Here is a 27,300-nt window from a genome sequence, read left to right as displayed (position 1 = left end):
ATCTATTCTTGCCATTTTGGTTTTGCTCCACAATAGCCCTAGTCCAAAGCCTTGCTCCACAAACACTGGAATTCAACTAATATTTGCTGGTCAGATTAAATACCCTATCAGCTAGAAGTATGACTGTCTTCCTTACATATCCCCAGAAATTAACAAAATATCTAATACACAGAAGACAATATATTTTGTTTGAGGGAATGGGAAAAAAATTAAATACCTGTTAATGCCAATCCATGCAACCTTAGAGTCATAATGGGCAAAACTCAAGAAAACCTCTTTTTATAGGGTGAGAATATCCACTAGCTGACCCCTGCCTGAATTGGGGGTGGGACAACTGGGTATACACTCTCCCATGGAGGGAATAGTAATCTGTTGCTTCCTGTGAGAGCAGAGGACCCCATAAACTAACCATGTGTGGCCCTGTCTTCTTCCCCAGATGACCTCAACATGCCAGCCAAAGAGGTGTATGGGGCCCAGCCCCCCATTGAGCTCCTGAGACAATGGATTGACCACGGTTATTGGTTTGATAAGAAAGATACAACCAAGCTAGACATCGTGGATGTGCTGCTTATGACAGCCATGGGACCCCCTGGGGGAGGAAGGAATGACATCACCGGTATGTGAAAGAGAAGTTCATTCCTCCTCAGCCCCCAGCAAAGCTGGACCACCTTAATGGATGGAGGGTTGGTGCAGGTACTCTGTCCTGATGGAGGGTGGAGAAAAGTATATTTAGGCTATAGCCACAGTGATTTGGGCTAGCTCCATAGAGTGGTATTGGAAGACTTCATGTTGGAAGTTGTGGAAATAGGATGAAAAGAGGAACAGAGTCTCAGATGAAAAAGGGAAAAAAGGAGAGTTCAAATGGCCAACATGTGTTCCAGGAGGGAGGCTAAATCAGGTGTTCTTAACTAAGGGTGCATGACAGATTCACCTGTTGTGTTTTTAATAATTCTTCATATGGCCAAAGAGAGAACAATTAACCCAAAGTAGCCTAATAATAATGATAATAATAATAATAATAATAATAACAATAATAATAATAAAGATCCCCTCCCACATCATTCATCATCTAATAGTTCAGGAATATATGGTATTTTGCTTCAGGTACAACTTGAGCCATCTAAGATCTGCATTTTTATTCTGAAATGCATCAAACATGTCCTTACATAAAAATCTTAGTACCATTTCCAGACTCAAGATTTTGTGACCTTGTTGTCCCCTCTGGAATTTGGCTTTCTCATCTGTAAAAGAAGAAAATGGGCAGGTTGATCTTATTTGGTACATTGTGTTCCTAAGAATACAGACTCAAAAATGATCACTCTGAAGATATATAATAGTAAAATACTGAATATTAAAGAAAAAGAAAAAAATCTTTTGGCATTTAGGCAAAAAGAGGACATGATTTATAAGAGAAATAAATTAGTTTATCTTAAGACTTTTCTTTTTTTTTTACTTTTTTTTGAATTTTTTTTTAATTTATTGATTACGCTATTACATTTGTCCCTTTTCCCCCCTTCCCTCCCCTCCACCCTGTACCCCCTCTCCCACCCACGTTCCCCCCCTTTAGTTCACTTCCATGTGCAATTCTTATGAGTTCTTTAGCTTCTACCTTTCCCGTACTATTCTTGCCCTCCCCCTATCTATTTTCAACCTACATTCTATGCTACTTATTCTCTATACCTTCCCCCCCTCCCCTCCTCCCCCCCCCCCCTGTTGCTAGCCCTCCATGTGCCCTCCATTTCTGTGGTTCTGTTCCTGTTCTAGTTGTTTACTTAGTTTCTTTTGGTTTTGCTTTAGGTGTAGTTGTTAATAATTGTGAGTTTGCTGTCCTTTTACTATACATGTCTTTTCTTTATCTTCTTTTCTTAGATAAGTCCCTTTAGCATTTCATAAAATAAGGGCTTGGTGATGATGAACTCCTTTAATTTGACCTTATCTGAAAAGCACTTTATCTTCCCTTCCATTCTAAATGACAGCTTTGCTGGATAGAGCAATCTGGGATGTAGGTCCTTGTCTTTCATGACTTGGAATATTTCTTTCCAGCCCCTTCTTGCCTGTAAGGTCTCTTTGGAGAAATCAGCTGACAGTCTGATGGGAACTCCTTTGTAGGTTACTGTCCCCTTATCTCTTGCTGCTTCTAGGATTCTCTCCTTCGTTTTTACCTTGGCTAATGTAATTATGATGTGCCTTGGTGTGTTTCTTCTTGGGTCCAACTTCTTTGGGGGCTCTCTGAGCTTCTTGGATTTCTTGGAAGACTGTTTCCTTTGCCAGATTGGGGAAGTTCTCCTTTATTATTTGTTCAAATAACTTTTCCACTTGTTGCTCCTCCCCTTCTGGTACCCCCTATAATTCGAATGTTGGAACGTTTAAAGGTGTCCTGGATGTTCCCAAGGCTCTCCTCGATTTTTTTTAATTCTTATTTCATCATGCTTTCCTGCTTGGTTGATTCTATCTTCCTTCTGGTCCACTGTATTGTTTTGAGACTCAGATTTCTTCCTTTCTCTATTGGCTCTCCTCCGCGTATCTTCCTGCATCTCTTTTATGGTAACCTGCATCCTTTCATCTAAATTGCACCCAAAATCAACCAATTCCGTGAGCTTTCTAATCACCAGCGTTTTGAACTGTGCATCTGATAGATTGGCTATTTCTTGGTCGCTCAGAAGGATGAGTCCTGGGGGACTGATCTGCTCTGTTGCACATATGTCTTATGTCTTTCCCTGTCTCTCTCCTTCCGGTCTGGTCGCTCTTGTTAAGGTGGGGGGGGCGGAGCCTTAGGTGTTCACCGGGGCTGGGCGCCCCAGTCGCTAGATTGTGACGTTATATGTGGGGGCGGGGGGGAATCAATGGCGGCAGTTCAATTCTCCTGGGCCCAGACCTTTCCCCGGGCTCCTGGGCTGCGAGCTCTGCCCTGGTCCACAATCGCTGCCCCACTGGGTCCGGCAGCCGCAGCTTGCATACTCAGGGTCCACCACTGCGTTCCTGCGCCCCGGGTGGCTGTCACGCCGATTCTGCGCCAAATTTCCTCCGACCTCCGTGCGCTGCCGACCTGCGCCAGCCCCGCGCCCACTCGGCTCGTTGTCTCCTACCAGTCTGGATGTATGGGTCTACTTCAACTTCTTGGCTGTCCGACTTCCATTCAGATGAATCCCCTGTCGGTTCTGGGTGTTATGCTGACTGTATTTTATTGTTGTTCTAATCTTGGTTGTGCGAGGAGGTACGGTGCGTCCACCTATTCCTCCATCTTGCCGGAAGTCAAGACTTTTCAACTGTAATACTTTATTCCATAAGAAAGTAGAATAACATTTAAAATACTCAAGGGAATAAAATGGGGGTCAAGAATTTTATAGCCACCAAAGCTAAACTTTAAGTATAAAAAGAAAACCGTTATCAGCATGAAAGAACTCAGAGACTTTTTTCCATAAATCCTTTTTCAGGAATCTACTAGAATATGGGTTTCAGATTATCTAAATGATTATGAATTATATCTCAATAAGGCTAATATATAGATATAGATGATATAGAGATACAGATATAGATAGATATAGATATAGATATAGATAGATATAGATATAGATATAGATAGATGTAAGTAGGGGTTAGTCAAAACCCCCTACTTAGGGGTTTGTTTGTTTTTCCATAACATGGTTCTAGTAGCACTTAGGTGTGTTTAACTTCATTCAAAACAATTTTGTTAGATTGTATTGTGACAGCTGTCATATCTGTGTACATTTTTAAAAACTTATCAGGATTGGAGACTTCAGTCAAGATGGAGGAGTAGATAGATACACTGTACCTCCTCACACAACCAAAAGAAGGACAACAACAAATTTAAAAGCCAAAAACAACCAGAACTGACAGAAAATAGAACTGTATTGAAGTCTGACAACCAAGAAGTTAAAGAAGAAACATTCATCCAGACCAGTAGGAGGGGCAGAGACAGGCAGCTAGGCATAGAGGACTCACAAAAATATGGCAGCTGGAGGATCGGGGAGGTCAAGGCAGTGGCTGGTGGAGTGGGTGGTCCCATATTTGCATGTGGATAAACTGGGAGGAACAACTGGGGAATGAGACAGACCACGCAACCCAGGGTTTCAGGGGAAATAAAGCCTCAAAACCTATGAATGAAAAAACCTGTGAGGGTTGAGGTGGCAGAAAAAGCTCACAGGAGGGGTCACTGGAGAAACCCACAGGGTCCTAGAAACCCACAGGTTCCACCCATCTGGGAAGCAGCAGCAGAAGGGCCCAATTTGCTTGGGGGGAGCCATGGAAGTGACTGAAAGCTGGCAGAAGGCTGAGCAAGTAGCATTGTTCCCTCTCAAGACCCCTCCCCCACATACAGCATCTCAACTCAGTGATAAGGGTTGCCCTGCCCTGGCAAATACCTAAGACACACCAAAACAAAAAAATATGGCCCAAATGAAAGAGAAGATCAAAGCTTCAGAAAAAATACAACTAAGCAATGAAGAGATAGCCAATCTCAGATACACAGTTCAAAACACTTATAATCAGGATGCTCACAGAATTAGTTTAGTATGGTCACAAAATACAGGGAACAATGAAGACTATGAAAACTGAAATAAAGGAAAATGTACGGGGAACCAACAGTGACAGCAAAGAGACCAGAGGGGAATAAAGAGGGGGAAATGGGACAACTGTAATAGCATAATCAATAAAATATAAAAATAAAATAAAAATAAATCACATATATATAAAAACTTATCAAAATTGGTGAATTGTTGTATAGCCATTTTAGTATTGAAGATGGAAGAAAATACACAACATTTTTGGCATATTATGCTTTATTATTTCAAGACAGGTTAAAACACAACTGAAATGCAAAACATATTTGTGCAGTTTATGGAGAAGATGCTGTGACAGATCAAATCTGTCCAAAGTGGTTTGAGAAGTTTTGTGCTAGAGATTTCTTGCTAGACAATGTTCCATGGTTGGGTAGAGCAGCTGAAGTTAATAATAATCAAATTGAGACATTAATTGAGAACAATCAACATTATACCACATGGGAGATAGCTGACCTACTGAGAACAATTCAAATCAATCAAATCATTGGTGAAATGAAAAATGTGACTTTTATTTTACAGAAAAAAACTAAACGAACTTTTTGGCCAACCCAATATATAACTAACATTAGATAGATGTAGATATGTAAAGTTATCAAATTAGTAGCAGTTAATTTTGGGGGGAAGAATGGATTTGGTATGTAGGAGGTAAGTGAAAGGCTATGCTCACTTTCTGTAGAAGCTTTTCTGAATTTTGATGATTTTACAATGATCATATATTGCCTTTATTTTTAAAAAACAAACCTGAGCGCTACACTAGTACTGTTACCAGAACTTCTACAATTACGGGGGATGTTCTATGTCTGTACTACGCAGTACAGTAGCAACTTGCCACATGTTACTCTTGAGCACTTGAAAAGTGACTAGTGAGACTGAGAAAATCAGTTTTTAATGCTATTCATTATTAATTAATTTAAGTTGAAATAGCCACATATGACTAGAGGCTGCCATATTGGACAGCAGAGCTCTAGAACATTAAGGCAGAGGGAAATCTAATTTCTGTGTCTCAGACCCACTAGGCCCAGGAAGTAAAAGTGTGTGTGTGTGTGTGTGTGTGTGTGTGTGTGCACACATTTTTTTCCAGGACGATTCACTCGCCACCTAAATATCATTTCCATCAACGCTTTTGAGGATGACATTTTAACAAAGATTTTTAGTTCAATTGCTGACTGGCACTTTAAGAAAGGGTTTGACGTGATGTTCTTAAGGTAAGAGGTTACTGTGTCTTCCAGAGTATTGATTTGGGGTCCTCAGTGCTGGCCCCTCCTTGCCTGGTCTACTTTCTTCTTCCAGATATGGAAAGATGCTGGTACAGGCTACTATGACAATTTATAAAGCTGCAGTGGAGAATTTCTTGCCAACTCCCTCTAAGTCACATTATGTCTTTAATCTGCGGGACTTCTCACGGGTGATCCAAGGGGTGCTGCTTTGCCCTCACACCCACCTACAGGTCAGCCACTGTCATTTCCATTGCTAAGATCATTTAGCATTATACTAACAGTAATAGCTAACTTTTATTAAACATTGACTCTGTACTAGGAATTGTGCTTAACATTTTATAAGCATTATCTTGTTACATTCTCACATGAACCACAGGATTAGAAACTATTTGAGAATTACCACCTCAAGCACACTCTTACAATCATTCAAGTAATCAACTCTGAATTTTCAGGATGTAGAAAAACTTATCCGGCTTTGGATCCATGAGATTTATCGGGTCTTCTATGACCGTCTGATTGATGATGAGGACAGACAGGTCTTCTTCAACATGACAAAGGAAACCACCTCTAATTGCTTCAAACAGACCATGGAGAAGGTTAGCTAGACCCTATGATTCATTTGGCCTCATAAATGGTCCCAAATATTTGGCCATGTTAGTCTCAGAGTTCAGGTTCCTTTCCTGATCAGACTGAACTCTGTTCTCTGAATCTCAAGTAACAATATTGAGTCAATGAGTCACTTGATTTGGTGATATACTAGGCCCAATATTGCTTCACTTTCCTGGTAACGTAAATTTTGAACAGTTCAAGGTAATTTGCTATATGATGTTATTGTTTATACATTTTCAGTGTCAAATTAATTTGTGAATTGAGAAATGGTCCATGAATTTTCATGGCTTGATTGAAGCCCTGAAAAAGACCAAGTGAAAGATTGTCATGGTTTTTCAGTCATAAATATTTTATCTTTCTCATTTGACATAAGAAAAATTGTTTTAAGAATTATGTGATTCTACCTCTATTTTTACGAAGCTGCAATTTCTCCATAGAAATACTGCAAAAGTGTTTCACATTGCAGCCAGAGACTAAGTGCGGAAGCACTATTGGGTTATAACAACAGGAGGAGGAAGCATCAAAAACATTCCTACTCTAGGCACAGAGTGGGGGCCAGGACTACCACCTGTACCTCTATTTGGTAAAGGAGCAAGTACTTTAAAAATGACACCATCCTTTGACCATCTCCTCTGGGGAATCTTACAGTCTAACCACCTGTTTTAACTATTTAAGAAGCAGAATGACCCTCACTTTTATACTCCTTTCTCAAATGTCCTTTCATCATAGTCTTTACAACCATTAGATCCACATATCATGGTTTGTTTTGTCGTTTAAATTGTTAATGAACCATGACTTTGAAGAAAGTGCTCAGAGGAAACAAGCCCACTTCCTGTTCTCTTCCTCTGCACCTCCCACTGCCATCCTAGATGGACCATGGCTGAATGCCTGGCTAAGTCTTACCTTTCCCACAGGTCCTCATCCACCTATCACCCACTGGAAAGATTACTGATGATAATATCCATAGCCTCTTTTTTGGAGATTACTTCAAACCAGAAAGTGAACAAAAAATCTATGATGAGATCACTGATCTGAAACAGCTCATGGTGATCATGGAGTACTACCTAGAAGAGTTCAACAACATCAGCAAGGCCCCCATGTCCTTGGTCATGTTCAGGTTTGCCATTGAGCACATCTCCAGGATCTGCAGGGTCCTGAAGCAAGACAAAGGCCATTTGCTCCTGGTAGGCATTGGGGGCAGTGGGCGACAGAGTGCCAGCAAACTGTCCACATTCATGAATGTATATGAGCTGTACCAGATCGAGATCACTAAGAACTACTCAAGCAACGACTGGCGGGAGGATCTGAAGAAGATCATGTTGCAGGTCGGTGTGGCCACCAAGAGTACTGTATTCCTTTTTGCTGATAACCAAATCAAGGATGAGTCATTTGTTGAGGACATCAACATGCTGCTGAACACAGGCGATGTGCCCAACATCTTCCCTGCTGATGAGAAGGCTGACCTTGTGGAGAAGATGCAAATAGCAGCTAGAACAGCAGGAGAGAAGATTGAAGTCACTCCACTTTCTATGTATAACTTCTTTATTGACAGAGTGAAAAAGAACCTTCACATTGTCCTTGGTAAGAAAGAAGCAAACCCAGTTTCTCTTTTTCCTCTGGGTCTTTCAGAGTCTCTCCTAAGTGCCCTAAGCCCAATCCTCTTGCAATGGTCTAAGGATTGATCCAACCAAATTCTAGGCCCAAGAATCACTACCTAGAATTTCTATGGAAACTTTCACTCTTCTAAACAACTATTTTAAACCTGTTCTCCTAATTCTTTGAATTCTCCTTTGAACCCTCTCCTTTCTTTCATTGCATTACTCTTGTGGCCTCACAAAACATCTGGAGATCCCCCTGTGAATGTCATTTCCAATCTATCCAGAAACCTAGGGGTTGTGTTTAACACTTCTCTCTCGGTAGCATATCATGTGAATTCCTGCCTCCTTTCTCTGTCATATTTACCCACTTCTCTCCATCCCTATCACGTTCACATTGGCTAAGCCACTGTTACCAGACCTTGCTTCTGCAACCTTCTAACTATTCTTTCTATGACCACTCTTGGCCATTCCAGACCTTTCTGTTCCACTGAGCCAAGAAGGGTTTTTCCTCATATATTGCAAATATGATCATTGTGGATATACAAACACATACACATACACATGCACACACATTAAAACATTTAAATTGCTTCCTATTAGAATGAAGACCCCAATTTCTTATGTTTTTAAAAAGTTACTTGCCAGACTGTCCTCATATCCACTTCACTCTCATCTCAAACCAGGCTTCTCCCTTCTCTCTTTTTTAACCACACTGACCTTCTCACACATCTGCCTGTGCATCACGCTTTCCATACCACATTGAGTCTAAATAAAAATGAATGACATTTGGGGTAAAGCCCACAAAATTTGTGGTTGGAGAGGGTCAGAAACAAGCTGATGCCCCTCATACTTCTATAAATAGCTATACATAACGTATCCATTGCTCCCTTATGTCTGAGTGAGCACAAATAGAACAAGTGGATCAAGGGCTCAAACCACTCTGACATAGTGACTCAAATGATCTGGAAGCAGTAATAATGGATATGGGAGATCAATCACTGAATTCTCATCACAGAACTTCATAAAAATATCCCATGACTCCACCTGCTTCCCAGGTACTTATCATGACTATTCCCTGTTATATCCCTGGGGTACCAACAAAAAACATGACCATCCCACCTCACCAGAATCTTTAGTAAGACCTGCCTGCTGCCTTGGTCCTCCTTGAAAAAAGGGAACTAACAAGGTCTGTTTCTTATTAGCCATGAGTCCAATTGGGGATGCCTTTCGGAACCGCCTGAGGATGTTCCCTTCACTTATCAATTGCTGTACAATTGATTGGTTCCAGTCCTGGCCCACAGATGCCCTGGAGTTGGTAGCTAACAAATTTCTGGAAGATGTGGAACTTGATGACAATATTCGGGTAGAGTAAGTGTCACCTGTATCTTAGTACCCCAACCATATATTCCAAATTGAAAATCCAGATATTGGCTCTATTCTTGTTATTGTTTTAAGATTTCTCAATTTAGGTATAAAAAATATTATGCTTTTAAATCACATGTAGTTAGATATTTAATAAATAAAATACTTTTCTGAAAAAGAATAAAATTGTATTGCTCAGAATTGACCTGTTGTACTATTGTACTGGAGATGTACTGTTATAGCTGTGAGAACCTGAATATAATAATGTAGTTATTTCAATAGTCTTAGAGCTGTCATTCTCAACAGGGCAATATCACTGTCACTGCCAAAGGGAAGAAAATGGATTCTTGTGAGGGTAAATGAGCCCGGCTAGGTAGCTCAGTTGGTTGGAGTATTGTCAGGTATACCAGAAGGTTGTGGATTCGATACCAAAAGGTTGTGGATTCGATACCAAAAGTTTGTGGGTCAAGGCATGTACAGGAGGCCAATTGATGGTTCTCTCTCATATCAATGTCTTTCTTTCTCTCCCCGCCTTCTAAAATCAGTTTTTAAAAATCCTCTGGCAAGGATTTAGAAAAATTTACTAATAAAAAAAGAAAGAAAAAATACTCTTTGACATATAAAACACAGATATACAAAAACCAAATTAAAAAGCTAGAATAAGGAAAGAGGTGATAACATCAACTACCCTAGGTGCCCCACGAAGGCAGGGTCAATGTCATTTCTCTTGTCTGCCTCTGTATCCTCAGTGCCTAGCAGATGCCTGTGATTTATTGAATGAATGAATGAATGAATGAATGAATGAATAAAAATGAAGAAGTAGGCAGGGTTCCGAATGTTCTTGGCTTTAGGTTTTGCCTTAAGAACCTTGAACTCTGTTCTGTAGGCCAGAAGACCCTTAACCTGGGTCTATAGGCCCATGAATAGAATTCAGAGGGTCAGTGATATGAATGGGGAAAAAATTGCATCTTCATTCTCACTGATATCTAGCTGGTATTTTACATTTCTTTCAATGATGAATGTAGGCAATAAACTCAGTAGGATTAGCAGGACCTGTGACTTTGTTACCAATGAAAATCATGTTTGTTTGCTTGTTTTTTTCCCCATAACTCATTTAATCATTATGGGTACCTGAATGTATCATTTCCTTCAAAACTGGTAGCTTTTAGACTTGCTGCCCAATTTTATTTAATGTAGTAGTCAGCAAACTATGATTCATGGAACAAGTCCAGTTTTCAGCCTATTTTTCGTAAATAAATTTTTATTGGAACCATGGCCCTTTTTTCACACTATAATGGCAGAACTGAGTAGTTACTACAGAGACCATGTGGCCCACAAAGTTCAACAAATTTACTTTCTGCCCTTTCCAGAAAAAGTTTACCCCAGTTTAATGCATTGATAAAAAGAACATATATAACTATAAGACAAGTTGGTTTTTAAATATTTTGAAAACTCTGCTTCAACATAATTGTTTTCATTTATAACTTTATTTTACTTTACATATTTAAAGCATGGTTTTGCAAAGTCCACAGTCTTCATCAGATTTTCAGAGGGTAAGAACTCCTGCTTAACACTGAGAATTCACCAAAGTGACCAGAAAGAGAAATCACTTGATTGAAGATCATTCTAGTAAGAATATACAAGGTCTGTCCAGAAAAAGTCCAGCCATTGTTAATATAACAAGAACCATTTGTGCAACTAAGATGTAACCTGGCAGCCCAGGAGAGTGGACTGGAATGTGCATGCATGAGCAACAACTTCACTGTACTAGTCAGTGAGGGCAGTAGACACCATTGAGTAAATATGTGTACTGTATGGCCACTCTCAAAATGACTGAGCAAGTAGATTAACAAGTCTGCATCAAATTTTGCATTAAGCTTAAATATTCTTTTGCAAAAACTATTTGGATGATTCAGAAGGCAGAAGTTATGGGCAACTGGTGATTAGCAGCTTCCTCACAACAATACATCTGCTTATGCATCATATCTCATGTAGAGTTTTTTGGCAAAACATTAAATTACCCAGGTTATTTAGCTCCCTACAGCCCAGATTTGGTGCCCTGTGACTTCTGGCTTTTCCTGAAACTAAAATCACCTTTGAAAGGGAAGAGATTTCAGACCATCAGTGAGATTCAGGAAAATAAGATGGGGCAGCTGATGGTAATTGGGAGAATTGTGTGAGGTCCCATGGTACCTACTTTGAAGGGGACTGAGGCAACATTGTCTTATGTACAATGTTTGTTGTATCTAGTATCCTCTTCAATAAATGTCTCTATTTTTCATATTACATGGCTAGATACCTTTTGGACAGAACTAATATACCTCCCCAATCCTTCTTGGGACTCTGTTGACCTGCTTTGGAGAATTTAGGATTTCAGTGGGCTACACTAAGTGTGCCTTCTTATTTATATCCTCATGTCTGTAACCAAAGTTGTGCTAGATGTCTCAGAACCAGCCTAACCACCCTTGTGCCCTTGGCAGGATCATCTCCATGTGCAAATATTTCCAGGAGAGTGTGAGGGAGCTGTCACTCAATTATTACAACACGCTTCGCAGACATAATTATGTCACCCCCACCTCCTATCTTGAAATGATCCTAACCTTCAAGACACTCTTGAATAGCAAGAGGCAAGAGGTTGATATCATGAGGAACCGCTACCTGACAGGCCTGCAGAAACTCAACTTTGCAGCTTCACAGGTGAGAACTACCAAAGAAGATCAGGGACAAAGAGGTCCAGGACTAGGGGATGCAGTGAGCCATTTGTTCAGGTGAAACATTCAAGAGGGCCCCAAGCTCTGGCTGGTGTAGCTTAGTGGATTGAATGCCAGCCTATGATCTCAAAGGTCACTGGTTCAATTCCCAGTCAGGGCACATGCCTGGGTTGCGGGCCAGGTCCCCAGTTGGGAGTGTGAAAGAAGAAACCAATCACTGTATCTCTTACACCCTGATGTTTCTCTTCCTCTCTTTCTCCCTTTCTTTCCTTCTCTCTAAAAATGAACAAATAAAAATATTTTTTTAAAGAGGGCACCAAATAAAGTCAGCATCTGACCCAGCCTTTGCAGAACTCACCTCACTTGCTTCAGTCTAAACCCAGGTTTATGGGGTAGTTTTTATTCAAGATTTTGATATTTTGTTCAACATGTATTTTTTTGCATTAATTTTGACTTAAATATTTCAATAAAATATTATTTATCTAGGGTACTATTTTTTGGTGCCCCCTTAAATTTTGTGCTCAAGGTGAGTGCCTCACTTGCCTCACCTTTGCCTTGGCCCTGGATAGTTTACAGGGGAACTGGGACAGGTAAGGCAGTAATAAAGAGCTGGGCTTTGTGGAGTCAGATAGTCCTTTGCTCAAATTCTAGCTCTCTAACTTACAGCTATAGAACTTTGAACCTCTTGGGGCCTCAGTTTCCTCTTCTGTTAAAAAGATGATAACCGTCTTTATTTCATAGGCCTATTGTGAAGATAAAAAGAGCTAAAACAAGTACAAAATGTCTGTCATGTGAATTAGTAAGTAATTTGTGCTGGGAGCCACTTGACAAGCCATCTAAGATGAGAGCCACATTAAGGCAGGAATTTTCATCACCAATAAAGGGCTGAGACAATTGAATGGTTTATAGTAGGTTGACCTGCTGCTGAGTATAGCAAATGTACCAACACTACAGAACAGGGATGGTAGAAAACGTAAGGGGTGTACTTCATTGCTCTGTTTCTGGGGTTTCTGGGTCCAATTCAGAGTCCTTTGCTTTTAGAGAGAGAGAGAATGAAGGTGCAAGTTAATATTCCTTGAGCCCTACTGCATGGCTAGTGGTGTATATTAGAAAAGTTTCACTCAGAGAAACCAAGACCCAGAGAGATTTGGTGACTTGCACACAGTCATACAGCCTAGTAAGTAGGTGTCTCAAGTGGTCAGGTCAGAACTGAAAGTCATATTTGCATGACTACAGGACCTGTGTTCATAGGCCTGTGTGATATCAGGCTGGTATTTTGCTTCTGTCATATGGGCTTGCTGGGGGCAGTGGGTGCAATGTCAAGAAACCCTCTTCAAATAAGTGTCTGAGCTGCCTTATAAAGCAGAATCAGGACCAGTGGATGAAACTGCATGGGGGTAAATTCCAACTGTTCATCAGGAAAATCTAATGCATTTAGTTGTCTGAAAAATGGCCCAACTTCTCTTAGAGGTGATGACCTTTCTATCATTAGAGGTATTCAGAGTGGCCAGAAAATTACGTGGCAGAAATGTTTGAGAGAATATCACTGTTGGAAAAAAATGACCTTGAAAGTTCCTTCTATCCCAGGTATCTCAGTCATATATGTATTCTTCACAGACTTTTTAAAAATGTAGGTTTTCCCTGGCCAGATAGCTCAGGTGGTTAGAGCATTGTCCCGATATGCCAAGGTCATAAGTTCAGTTCTTGGTTGGGGCACATACAAGTAGCAACTAATGAATGTGTAAATAAATGGAACAACAAATCGCTATTTCCCGATTTCTCTCTATCTCTCCTTCTTCCTCTCTCTCTCTAAAATCAATAAATATTTTTAAATGTAGATTCCCCCCCCACAACTTGCTTTTGTTCTACTTCTCCCCGCCCCCATATTACAATATAGGCTCAACAAGAAAGAATACTTAAAAAAAAAGTTTGTTCCTTTTTAAAATGTTTAAGTTTATGATTATATGTCTAATGATTAACAGTGCTCATTAACTACAACATATAGTGTGAACTCAGTTACTAAGTATTAAAAGATCAAAGTGGTAAACTACAGCCAACATATATATCCCATGTTAAAATCCACTTTCTGCATATATAATAGGTTGGAGAATGGTTTCAGCTCCTGCCACTGTCATTTTCGGTACTGACATAGCCCCCATCCCCTTGCTAGGTGGCAGTCATGCAAGTCGAATTGACCGCCCTCCAACCCCAGCTCATGCAGATGTCAGAGGAGACTGCCAAGATGATGGTAAAAATTGAAGAGGAGACAAGAGAAGCTGATGCCAGGAAAGTCCTGGTGCAGGCAGACAAGAAAGAAGCTGATGCTGCTGCCGCTGTGGCTCAAGAAATCAAGGTACAAAGAGCCAGAGGAAAGGGAGGGAGCCAGTGTTTTATGGGTTTGTCCATTACCTCACTAGAGCTGACACAGTTCTGCAGAATATGTATGATCATGCCCACCCTGCAGATGAGAAAAGTGAGGCTTGAAAAGGGAGGTGGCTTTCCTAGCAGAGCACAGCTAGTAGGTGATAAGCAAATCTTTCTGACACTTGGCTGTCTCCAGGAAGCACTGTCACTTTTCAAATATTCTTTCTCTCATTCAGAGTCAAGGCCTAGAAGACCCAATATGGTCTAACCTCATCTCTTATGACTTTCCCCTTATTCACTCCTCTCTGGCCATGCTGGCCTCCAAGATCTTCCTTAAAAAACAAAAGGCACATTCCCACTTCAGGACCCCTGTGCTGGCTCTTTCTCCTACCTGGAATACTCTTCCTCCAGATTGGATATCTCTTTCTCCTCCATCATGATTTTGATCAGGTGTGCCTGGCATGTCATAGGAGTGGAATAAACAGTTGTTGAATGATAGATTGTTGAACCTAGAGTTCTCCATTTGAAGGCCCTGGGACAGGCTTCTCCTACTTTTAAACTATTTAAAAAAATCTGATTTACATTCATGTAATGTCATATATTTCTCAAAGCATTTTCAACTACACAATTCTGTTGGAATAACACAACTACCTTGGAAATAGGAATGACAGGTAACAATTATCTGAATATCAGCAACATTGAAGTTCACCACTGGGTGAAATGACTTTCCAGAGCCGTGTAGCTAGTTAGTGGGATTAGAATCCAAGATTTTGTGGCGCTTAGTTTAAGGTACTTGTCCCTATGCTCCAAATTAGCAGATAGAAAATTCTTTTGACCATTCTTCAAATAGGAACTTAAACAAGAAGTAGCCTGTCTGGCTTCTAAGATAAATAACCAGACACTTTCTCAAAAAGGACAGGCCTTCCAGACTAGCTTCTCTCCCATGAGTCTTAAGACCTGTCCTCTCATAGATTCCCTTGGATCTAATCCCTGGTCTCAGAGTCACACTAGAAATGTGTGGCACAGGCAGCATACCAGTGGAACCATAAAAAACAGTGACCACTGGACACCAAGAACCATTTATTGTTTTATAACAAGATGATGATAATAACAGCTACTACTTACCAGCACTATGGTGATTTCTCCTGTATTCGTTCATTTAACAAGTATTTATTGAATCCATGTGTGCTGGCACTTTTCTAAGAAGTGGGGAAGCAAGAGTGAACAAGGCAGAGAAAATTTCTTCCCTTCTTGACACTGGAGTCTCCTCTACTTGGTCTGTATTACCTTTTTAATCCTGAGCCCTGCAAGGCAAGTGGTATCATTCCCAGTTTACAGATTAGGAAACCATAGTCTATCAGGTGACTGAAGCAGGATTCCACCCAGAGTTCTCTCTGATTCCAAAGCCCCTATATCTGACTGTTACTCTGGAAATTGTAAGTGAGCAGCTAGAGAGCACATACATATTGTGACACACATGTTGTTTTGTTTTGTTTTGTTTTGTTTTGGAATAATTATCAATTTTTAAAAATCAAGAGGTTTTAAATAATATTTGTAAAGTTTCATCTTTTCTTAGAACAGAAATCAAGCTTTCTGGCATCACTAGACCTGTGTTTCTGGGTGTAGCCATCAGCAGCATTGGCTTGCAGCTGCTGAGCGTGTCCCAGTTCACAAAGCCCCAGCCAGACCTTGTCCCATGCATATATTGCTGGCCTGGCTCCAGAAGATGCATGAATTTGCAGCTCTTTCGTGGCTGTACTCTAGAATCAGGCACATCAGGGCTCAATATTTTCTATGTTTCCTCATCTGAAAAATGGGGATACTGACAAAACATGTAAAGTTTGTAGTATGTATCTAGCACATAGTCAGAGCTTAATGACCCTTATTAGCTATTCCCCCAAACAGTTGTTCTTTATGCTGTGCTAGACACCAAGTGGATTTGCCTGTTTGATAAAGCCAGCCTGTCACCACATGTGGGTACATCACAACCAGGATTCTGCTCTATAATGTCAGAGGGAACATAATTACAGGTGCAGGAGAGACATAAGAGGTGGCATGAACCTTACAAGGTAATGACCCCCCACACTCATTCCTGGGCAATAAATTGTCACTTTGGGTTTTGTTGTGAAGGGTGAGGTCTAATGCTCTGTCACCCTGTGCCCAGACCAGGAGTGACATCCTAGAGGTGAGTCATGAAGGGAAGAAACTATCCAGGAGGAGAGGAAACCTGCACTTGCTCTGAGTTCCCCTGAGGCTTTTGTGTGGACCCAAATCCTTTCCTGAATCTCTCCAAGCTATATTTCTTCTCCAGGACTGCTAATTTCCTCTAATGTCCTCACACCCCACATGGAGAGCACTCCACATGGGGTGCATATTGGGAGATGAGGGGACTGGCTGATGAAGAATCAGGCCCCAACACTGGCTTCCTAAGTACAGCAGTTGGGTTAAGTTGTTTGATTCTTTTTAAGCTAATGAACCATTTTTCCCCTAAATGAGGATAATAAACAATGCCAAAATTACTGCACAGCTGGTTACATTTCATCAGTGTGCGTTCTGTTTCCTACTTCTCACGCAGCCTTGCTAAGCCACAGGACTCATTTTTAATTATAATATCTTTAATCAAAGAAACAAATGACTTAGCAGTAATAACACAAAGGAGAACATTTTTAAGAAGTCAAATTGAAGACCTTTCCAATTTTCCAAGTTTTCTTCCAACCCCAGTCTATACCTATCAATAGTTTTATGTTACTGTAGTCATAGCATAGCTGTAATTTGCATCATACTTTTTAAATATTCTTAACATCCTATCACAAATGTTTTCCCAAAATGTCATATAATAATTTTAATGATCATTTTACATAGGTGTTTCACCCATTAAGTAGTCATTCCTTTGTTGAGCATTGAAGCTTCCTGCCCTGTTTTCAGTATTTCAAGGGTATTAACCAGACTTTCTTAACAGCTGCAAAGCAGAATCACCTTTGGCATTTTGGGTTGTTTTTAATATTTTATTTATTTTTAGAGAGAGAAGAGAAGGGATGGAGAAAGAGAGGGAATGAAACATCAATGTGTGGTTGCCTCTTGTGTGCCCCCTACTGGGGACCTGACCTGCATCCCAGGTACATGCCCTGACTGGGAATTGAACCAGCAACACTTTGGTTCACAGGCCCACACTCAGTCCACTGAGCTACACCAGCCACAGCACCTTTGGAGTTTTAAAATGCAGATGCACAGACCCCACCCTAACTGAATGAATCAGAATCTCTGGGTGTGAGGCCTGATGATGAGGACACCCCAAATGCTCCTCAGTTCCAGGGTTGGGAATCACTATGACAGATAATCTTACAATTAGCATTTTTGAGTCACTTGACAAACAAGCTTGCTGGAACCCAGGTGTTGTCCCCCAGAAAAGGGAGCAAGGTGACCAGGCCACTAGGAGGCACAGTGTGTCTAGGACCCTGTCTGGAAGATTCTAAGAGAGTGACACTGAACTACCAATAATATGAAACCAGGGGCACCTGGGATGGTGGAAATTCATGGAGAATCCAAAGCTGTAGCTAAACAAATGCCTTTGGTGTCCTCTGCTACCAAACCCTTTCTGCACCTGCCTGTGAGAAACAGCAGGGACCAGTTTCAGTTCTTCCTCTTGCCTCCCACTGAGGTGCACATCCTACAACTGAAAGGGGCAAACTGAGTCACCTGGGGGCTGAGCCATTATTTATAGTGGGGATATCCAACATGGCTTGTTTTTGGGGTGGAGGATTGTTTGAATATAATGAAGCTAAATTAAACATTGCTATAAGTTTTTAAGAAGAGCAGAAAACCTAAAATAAAGAATCCATGATACACACCTGTACATGTATACATGTGCACACACATATATAAGAAAGTGGGACCACCTATGTCTTGTTTGCCTATCACAATAAACCTACAGGATATAGACTTCAACACTTACTGCTTTGTTTCAGAATTGGTGTTCTCTTGTGAAGCTTCACATTTGCTTGTGGCTGTGGTGACTCCTTGGGCTGGGGGACTGATAAAATTCACTGCATGAGGACCCAGGACCCCAGGGTTGGAGCTTGGCCTCCTGAGACTTTGTTTTTATTTGTTTGTTTTCAACTTAGCAATTGGACCTCTAAGTAATCTATAAGACCCCTTCCTATTGTAAAAGTTTTATAATGTTAAGCTTTCTTTTTTAAAAAATTGAGATATAATTCATATAACATTAAGATTCGCCCCTTCTGTGGTAAGCATGTAGTGCAATATATAGATCTTGTATTATAGAAATGTACATTTGAAATCTATATGATACTATTAACCAAGTCACCCCAATAAATCTAATTAAAAAAAAAGATTCACCCTTTTAAATTATTTAATTCAGTGGGTTTTAGTATTTTCACAGAGTTGTATAACCATCAACATTATATAATTCTAGAACATTTTCATCACCCCAAAAAGAAACCCATCAGCAATCACTCCCCATCCCTCCCTCTCCCCAGCCCTTCCTCTCCCCAGCAACTACTAACCTTCTTTATGCTTTCATGGAAACTTTTTTTCTGCATATCTCATGTAAATGAAGTCATGTGGCAGATGAAATTTTGAGTATGGCTTCTGTCATTTAGCATAATTCTTTCAAGGCTTATCTGTATTATTACATGAATCAGTACTTCATTTTTTGTGGCTGAATAATATTTCATTGTGTTAATTTTGTTTTTAAATGAAGAAATAATGGAAAAAACATGTACTGTCTCCTCCTAGATTTTACTACCCAGCTCCAATCTCTATCCCTGTTCTTTATTCTTAGACTCTGGCCTTAAATTCCACCATATCCCCAAGCTTCACTCCATCCTTGACTCTACCCTTTCCTATCACTGAACTGCAATACATCTGGACTCTCACCTCATCTCTGACCTTCCCCTATTCCTCACACCTCATTCTTCCCTAAACTTTCCCTGATTCTTTTCCCATCTGTCATTCACTCTTAAGCTTCATCCTTCATCTCTTAACCCATCCTTGATCAATGGGTGTGAAATCACCTACTGCATATGTCTCTTAGAAATTAGTTTTAGAAAACAAAGACTTAATTATTTCTTTTAAGATCACAAACCAAATAAATTCTTAAATGTCCAAGATATCCAAGTTGCAGCCCCCAAGGACCATTCAGGCCTTCCTGTGCACAGAGCTCCAAGTTGGGGCAGCTTCCTGGAAGAATGGACATCAGGATGATGCCTCTGCCCACTTTCCCAGCTTTCTCCAGGCACTGGCACTCACCCCTTTTGTCTCTGTGCTGCCCACAGAACGAATGTGAGGGGGACCTGGCAGAGGCAATGCCGGCATTGGAGGCTGCACTGGCTGCACTCGACACCCTGAACCCTGCGGACATCTCACTGGTGAAGTCAATGCAGAACCCCCCAGGCCCCGTGAAGCTGGTCATGGAGAGCATCTGTGTCATGAAAGGGCTGAGACCAGAGAGGAAGCCGGACCCCAGTGGCAGTGGTAACTTCCTTCAGCTCCCCCCCAGTGGACTGCATGGCTGCTCTTCCCTGGCAGGAAGGGTGCCCAAGTCCCTGACCTCCACCCCACTCTAGGCCTGCAGGCAGTCCCTGGAATCTTAGAGGAAACAAGAAAGGCACCAGGATGTGCATGAGGACCAAAGAGCTCTCTTGGGTTTCTTCACCATCCCCTCTTCTCTCAATAAGTCAGGAAAATACAGGTATCTGAGTCAAGGCCCCTGCCTGCAAATCATTACTAAAATGAAGGTCATGGAAACAAAGGGGCTGATGTAGAAGAAGCACACAAAGACTAGCATGTGGGTCAGAAGGAAAGAGAGAAACAGAAAGAGCTAGAGAAAGACAGATAGACAGAGAGATAACCAGAGAAAGAAAGAGAATGGGACAAAGAAAGAGCAACAGAGACTTATGAGAAGGAAATGGAGACCAAGACACCTAGATGCGTACACACATGTACATGCACATAGACACATGTTCACACATAGACATGTGAACCGACATGCACACACATGGACATGTTTGTGTGTGTGCATGCACATACATTGCAGGCAGACATGCATGCATGCACACGTGCACATAAACATAAAGATATAATGAACAGAGAGAGATCAGGAGACAAAGAAAGAAATTAGAAGGGGAAGAGACACAGAGGGACACACAGAGAGAGAAAATGAGGAGGGAGAGACTTACGCACATAGTGAGAGAGAAACAGGAGAAAGATATGAAGGAGTGTGGAGAGAAACAGACAAAAACAGACACAAAGGCTGGCAGTGGGAGAGAAAGGGAAAAAGACCAAGAAATACAAAGACACAGAGATACACAAACATAAAGTGAGTGGGAAGAAGAGAGAGACAGAGATAAAGATATAGCAGAGAGAAAGAGAGGTGAGGTGGGGTGGAACATAAGCTAGTAGAGAATAATTCATGGGAGAAAGATGAAGCAGAGGGAGGCAGAGGCAGAATCAGGGAGTAGGGAGACAAGATTTCTGGGAAGAAGGGAATAGAGGAGGGAGGAGAGCTCCTTATGTTTTTGAGCCTAGAAGCATTAAGAGGTAACTATTCAATCTTCTTAAAAATCTGAATTAGATGTAGGATCTTGTATCAAGATAGGTGTCTTGGAATTGAACAAGAATTTTGGTGTCTGCTTCCTACTGGTTAGAATTCCCTCCTCTCTGGCTGCTTTCAGACCAAAAACCACATGAAGAAGACTCAGAATGGATTGGGAATGGACAAAAACAGTGTGAACACTACAGGAGAATTTTTTAGGGGAGTAGCTGAGGTGTGTTAAGTGGGTCTGAGCAAGGATGAGCCAGCCAGCACTTCTCCACTCTGGCCATACCTACAATCACTTGGGAGCATAAAGAATGCTGAAGCCCCTTGCCCTCTGCCCTCCCTCTCCTAGAGATCCTTATTCCATTGATCTGGGACATTTCTGAGTATTAATTAGTCTTTTTTTAAACACCTGGATTGTTTGAAGGTACAGCCAGGGTTGAAAATGGTACACAAATCATGGCTAGGACCCAAGAGTCAGTTCTCTTCTTGGTTCATTGGTAATCCTCACAAGACCCATCATTTGCCTTTCTAGTTCAAAAATAAAGCAAATTGTGCATATTGTTCACTTAGCCTGCAGAATTTAGCCAGTATATTGGGATGCAACAAAAGAACAATTGATTCATTTTGGGCATCTTGAATTTAAATGAAGCAGATCATTTTCCTGAAAGTAAACAAACACCTTCATGGGAAATATTTGACTTCTGTGCTTGCATTAGGAACAGGACACATTTGGCCTGTTGTACTTAATATTATATCTCAAGTACTACTTTTTTGGATGAACCAGACTTGGCAAATACTTACAGTGCTGTGAACCAAAAAGGGCCCCAACCTTTTCTCAACAAGTCAACCTTTAAAAGGAGTGCTTCCCTTGGATGAGGTTGGGGCTCACTCAGTTAGGCTTTGGTCAGCATGATGTTGGCTGGTAGAGAAAACAGGGCCCTGCTCCATTTCTGGGTAGGCCATGGTGGCCTCTGTACACCTACAAACTTCTTTCCCCACCCTTGATTTCTCTTGTGCCTCTCCACTCACTCATAAAGAGGACTGTTTGGGTTCTATCCAACCCACCTCCCAAACTTGAAAAATAATACTCAAACCCTGGCTGTGTGGCTCATTGGATTGAGCATTGGCCTACAAACTGGGGGGTAGCTGATTCGATTGCCAGTCAGGGTACATGCCTGGGTTGCAGACCAGTTCCCCAGTTGGGGGTATGCAAGAGGCAACCAATCAATGTATCTCTCACACATCAATGTTTTTTTAAAAATTTCAAAATACTTGCCCATAGCTCCTTGGCCATCTCTATCTATGACTGGGATAAGGGCCAATAGTCATTCAACACATACTCATTGATAATTGAATTTCAGGCACTATGCCAAAGTATAGTAAACACAGCAGGAGCTTACAGCTTTGAGGGAGAGGCCAACAATAAAAAGTAAACAAAAAAATTCACAGATTGCAATAAATGCTATAAAGGGAATGGATGTTTTGGCAGTTGAGATGGAACAAATGTTGGGGGAGCTATAGAAGGGCCCACCTTAGTGAGGGACATATAGGGAAACCTCTCTGTAGAGGGGTGGCTTTAAAAATGAGCCTAAACACTGGCAAGGAGCCAGTGAGATGCCATTTCCAGCTCATGGTAGGAAAGCACTTGAAATCACAGAGGAGTTGAAGGAAGGTCCTTCATGACTGAAGTCCAGCGAGCCAGCAAAAAGGAGGTGGGTAAGGTCACTGGGCCTCCCAAACCATGGTGAGGAGTTCAGATTTTTCTTTTTTTAATTTAGATTTTATATTTTTAAAGCAGCTTTAGATTCCCATGAAATTTATGTCTCATATTCCCCTGCCCCCATATATGCACAGCCTCCCCCATTACCAATATCCCCCACCACAGTGGTATATTTGTTATAATTGTTGAACCTACACTAACACATTATAATCACCAAAAGTCTGTATTTACATGACATTCTGCTCTTGGTGTACATTCTATGGATTTGGACAAATATATGACATATATCTATCATTATGGTATTATACAGAGTATTTTTTCTGCCCTTAAAGTCCTCTGTAGGAGTCAGATTTTTTTTTTAACCAGATCTGAGGAGTAGTCACTGCAAGGCTTTAAGTCTCAACCAGAAAGTCTTAATAATAGTCTTATCTCTGTTTCTCATCCCAAACAGGTAAAATGATAGAAGATTACTGGGGAGTATCAAGAAAGATTCTTGGAGATCTGAAATTCTTGGAGAGTCTTAAGGCATATGACAAAGACAACATCCCTCCAATGATCATGAAACGGATCCGAGAGAGGTTTATTGACCACCCAGATTTCCAGCCAGCTGCCATTAAAAATGTTTCATCTGCCTGTGAGGGTCTGTGCAAATGGGTGAGGGCCATGGAAGTGTATGACCGAGTGGCCAAAGTGGTAGCTCCAAAGCGGGAGCGGCTGAAGGAAGCTGAGGGAAAGCTGGACACACAGATGCAGAAACTGAACCAGAAACAAGCAGAGCTGAAGCTGGTGGAAGACCGCCTCCAGGCCCTGAATGATGACTTTGAAGAGATGAATACCAAGAAAAAGACCTTGGAAAAAAACATCGATATCTGCTCCCAAAAGCTGATCAGGGCAGAAAAGCTGATCAGTGGTCTTGGAGGAGAAAAGGACCGATGGACAGAAGCAGCCCGGCAGCTGGGGATCCGCTACAATAATCTGACAGGGGATATGTTATTGTCCTCAGGGACCGTGGCTTACCTGGGGGCCTTTACTGTGGATTATCGGGCCAAATGCCAAAAGCAGTGGTTGGCCCAATGTAATGATAAGCACATCCCCGGCTCCAGTGACTTCAGTCTCAGCAACACATTAGGGGATCCCATAAAAATCCGTGCCTGGCAGATTGCTGGGCTGCCAGTCGACTCCTTCTCCATTGACAATGGCATCATTGTGTCCAATTCCAGACGCTGGACCTTGATGATTGACCCTCAAGGGCAGGCCAACAAGTGGATCAAGAACATGGAGAAAGTGAATAGGCTGTCGGTCACGAGGTTCTCAGATGCCAACTATGTGAGAACGCTGGAAAACGCTCTACATTTTGGCACCCCTGTCTTACTAGAAAATGTTGGAGAAGAGCTAGATGCCTTTATTGAACCCATCTTGCTCAAGTCCACATTCAAACAGCAAGGGGTTGAGTACATGAAGCTGGGCGAAAACATCATTGAATATTCCAAGGATTTTAAGTTATACATCACCACCCGTTTGAGAAACCCACATTACATCCCTGAAGTCGCTGTGAAAGTCTGCCTCCTCAACTTCATGATCACTCCCTTAGGTCTCCAAGATCAACTCCTTGGTATAGTAGCTGCCAAGGAGAAGCCAGAACTAGAAGAAAAAAAGAACAAGTTGATTGTAGAAAGTGCCAAGAACAAGAAGCAGCTAAAAGAAATTGAAGATAAGATCTTGGAGGTCCTCTCCCTGTCAGAGGGCAACATCCTTGAGGATGAGACGGCCGTCAAGGTTTTGTCCTCCTCCAAAGAACTGTCTGAAGAAATCTCTGAGAAACAAGAAATTGCTTCAGTGACAGAAACACAGATTGATGAAACTCGGATGGGCTATAAGCCAGTGGCTATCTACTCTGCCACAATCTTCTTTTGTATCTCTGAGCTGGCCAACATTGAGCCCATGTATCAGTACTCCCTGACATGGTTCATAAACCTCTATGTGCACTCCTTGGCCCACAGCAGGAAGAGCGAAGAGCTGGAGCTGCGCATTGAGTATATCATTGAGTATTTCACCTTCAGTATCTACAACAATGTCTGCCGCTCTCTATTTGAAAAGGACAAGCTGCTTTTCTCCCTCCTCCTGACCATTGGCATCTTGAAAGAGAAAAAACAAATTAGCGAAGAAGTTTGGTACTTTCTTCTAACTGGAGGCATTGCCCTGGACAACCCTTTCCCCAATCCAGCTACTGAATGGCTGTCTGAAAAGGCATGGGCAGAAGTGGTTCGTGCATCCACATTGCCAAAACTGAAAGGCTTAATGGAACATTTTGAACAAAATGCTAATGAATGGAAGCTCATCTATGATGCAGTCTGGCCTCATGAAGAGAAGTTCCCTGGGTCTTGGAACTTCCTTCAAGGGTTGGAGAGGATGGTGATTCTCCGATGTTTGCGGCCTGACAAGATGATTCCAGCCATTCGAGAGTTCATTGCTGAGCACATGGGCAACATGTACATTGAAGCCCCTACATTTGACCTCCAGGGTTCCTACAATGACTCCAGTTGTTGTACACCACTGATTTTTGTATTGTCTCCTGGTGCAGATCCAATGGCAGGTAAGGGTCAAAATGTTGTGTGAAGGACATAAAGAGCCCAGAACATGAATGAATGACAAATTGCATGACCCTTGTAGCAGGAGTCTCTAATTCAGGTGATTTTAAAGTCTGAGCAGTTAATAGACCAAGATGGGTTTGGGCTACTAAAGACTTTTTTCCCACCAAAAGGGGCCAACTGCTAATCAGTGCCCATGATTGTGCACTGACACAAATGATCTGTGAGCCATATCATCTAATTTTTTAAGAGAAACAAGAAATACAGAAATCACCCATTTTTTACATCTTGATAATTCATTCATATTTTTTCTTAAAAATTGTATGAAGGCCAGGCTGGGGCTAGATTTAGCCTGGCTGCTAGTTTGTCACCTGTGTCTTAAGTCATTTTTTCTATCACTTCTCTCAGCTAGGCTCTTCTCTCTTCTTTTAATTTTTGAATAATTAATACTGTGAGTAATAATAAAAAAATTAAACAATGCCATCAAGTATAGGATTGTGGCTCAACCAGGGCTATTTTGCCCCCTCAAGGGACATTTGACAAAGTAGGGAAATACTTTTGATGTCACAACTAGGGGGTACTACTGGCATCTAGTAGATAGAGGTAAAGGATGCTGCTAAACATCCCGCAATACATAAGACAGCCCCCACAACAAAGGATTATTCAGCCGAGAACGTCAGTAGTGCTGAGATTGGGAACTTCTCATACAGAGTGAAAGGTACATCTTTCTCCTAATGTTCCCAGATGTAACTACTATTACTAGTTTGTGTATCTTTCCAGAAATCATTTGTACTTATTAAATGGTATGAGTTGTTGACAGGAATAGACTAGTTTTCTGTCATGTTGGAATATCTCAAAGCTTTACTTTTCTCTATTGCTGAATGAAGAAAGAGTACCAGAAATGCACATGACAAGGTTGAGGTGTTCTCCTATGAAAACTGAGGAGTTTGACACATATCCTGACCCAGATAGAAAGCCAGTACCCTGCCCCTAAAAGGAAGTCAGAGGAGGCAGCTGATATGAATTGGTACCTTTCCAGGTTCCTATGCCAAGATGTTATTGCCAAAGATCAATTTATGACCCCTAAGTTGTACCTTTGCTTTTTTTCCTATATGTCCTTTATGTGGCAGATTTAAGTAAGAGAAAGTAGCAGAAACCAGGAAAGGTAAAGAATAGAAATGGGGAGAAGGTCAGAATATGGTCTATGAATTGATGGTGTGCTGGAAGAGGACAGGGCACACATCCAGAGGCGAACTATAACATATTCCTTTCCCCTGTACTAGCAGCTTGATCAGATTCAGCATGAATAACTTCTTGGGAAACTCCAAAGGTCAGGAGTGACACACTGTCTGGTTGTCCTTATTTTTCTATTAAGATATATCAGTGGACTCAAGCATTGTCCACCTGACCCAACTTCTGACTCCTCCACCACCTCCCTAATAAAGTTTCCCATCAGCCTTTCACTTAGTGGAACAGTTCGCAGTCTTCACTGCACATGGGAATCACCTGGGGAGTTTAAAGAAAAATCTCCATGCCTAAGCCACACCCTTGATCAATTAAATTAAAATCTTTGTAAGACCCAGGTATTGTGTTTTATAAAGCTTTTCAGGGATTTCTAATGTGCATCCAATATTGGAACCATTGACCTAATGGTTTTAGCGGCCTTAGAAAATCATTACCTAGATCCATTATTTCATTAGAGGCTGCAAAATGCTGGTATTTTGATCCTATCATTCTTTCCACATTTATTAGCTAAAACTCTCCTATAAAGAATTTTTTTAAAAAGAATTTTCCTTTGTCAACTCTGAATATAGTTTTAAAAGAACAAGCTGAAAAGAAGCTTGGTTTATTTTCTTTATCAGCTTTCTGAATAATGAGTTTGAGCCCTATTAACTTCCAAAGTTAGTTAAGCAATGAGATATTTTTTGGTTCCATTGTGAATGCATGGATTTTAAAAGTCCAGATGTTTCAAATATGGCGGTATTTTAATCT

General features: G+C 41.2%; 1 protein-coding gene across 1 annotated transcript in view; it reads left to right on the top strand.

Moving 5' to 3' along the window:
• Positions 1-27,300, top strand: part of DNAH3 (dynein axonemal heavy chain 3) — a 222,912-nt gene that overhangs the window by 161,928 nt on the left and 33,684 nt on the right. Inside the window, exons 45-54 of the mRNA XM_045848935.1 lie at positions 437-616; positions 5,662-5,785; positions 5,871-6,027; positions 6,250-6,393; positions 7,321-7,987; positions 9,207-9,372; positions 11,847-12,063; positions 14,248-14,430; positions 19,736-19,934; positions 23,172-25,313. Of these exons, the coding sequence (XP_045704891.1) occupies positions 437-616; positions 5,662-5,785; positions 5,871-6,027; positions 6,250-6,393; positions 7,321-7,987; positions 9,207-9,372; positions 11,847-12,063; positions 14,248-14,430; positions 19,736-19,934; positions 23,172-25,313 (4,179 nt within the window). The remainder of the gene's footprint in view (positions 1-436; positions 617-5,661; positions 5,786-5,870; positions 6,028-6,249; positions 6,394-7,320; positions 7,988-9,206; positions 9,373-11,846; positions 12,064-14,247; positions 14,431-19,735; positions 19,935-23,171; positions 25,314-27,300) is intronic.

Source organism: Phyllostomus hastatus, unplaced genomic scaffold (assembly GCF_019186645.2).
Source record: "Phyllostomus hastatus isolate PE091 unplaced genomic scaffold, TTU_PhHast_1.1 phas_contig_64, whole genome shotgun sequence".
NCBI classification, from domain to species: Eukaryota; Metazoa; Chordata; class Mammalia; order Chiroptera; family Phyllostomidae; genus Phyllostomus; species Phyllostomus hastatus.
Note: the sequence above shows the minus strand (reverse complement) of the source record. Positions and strands in the feature narration are given on the sequence as shown.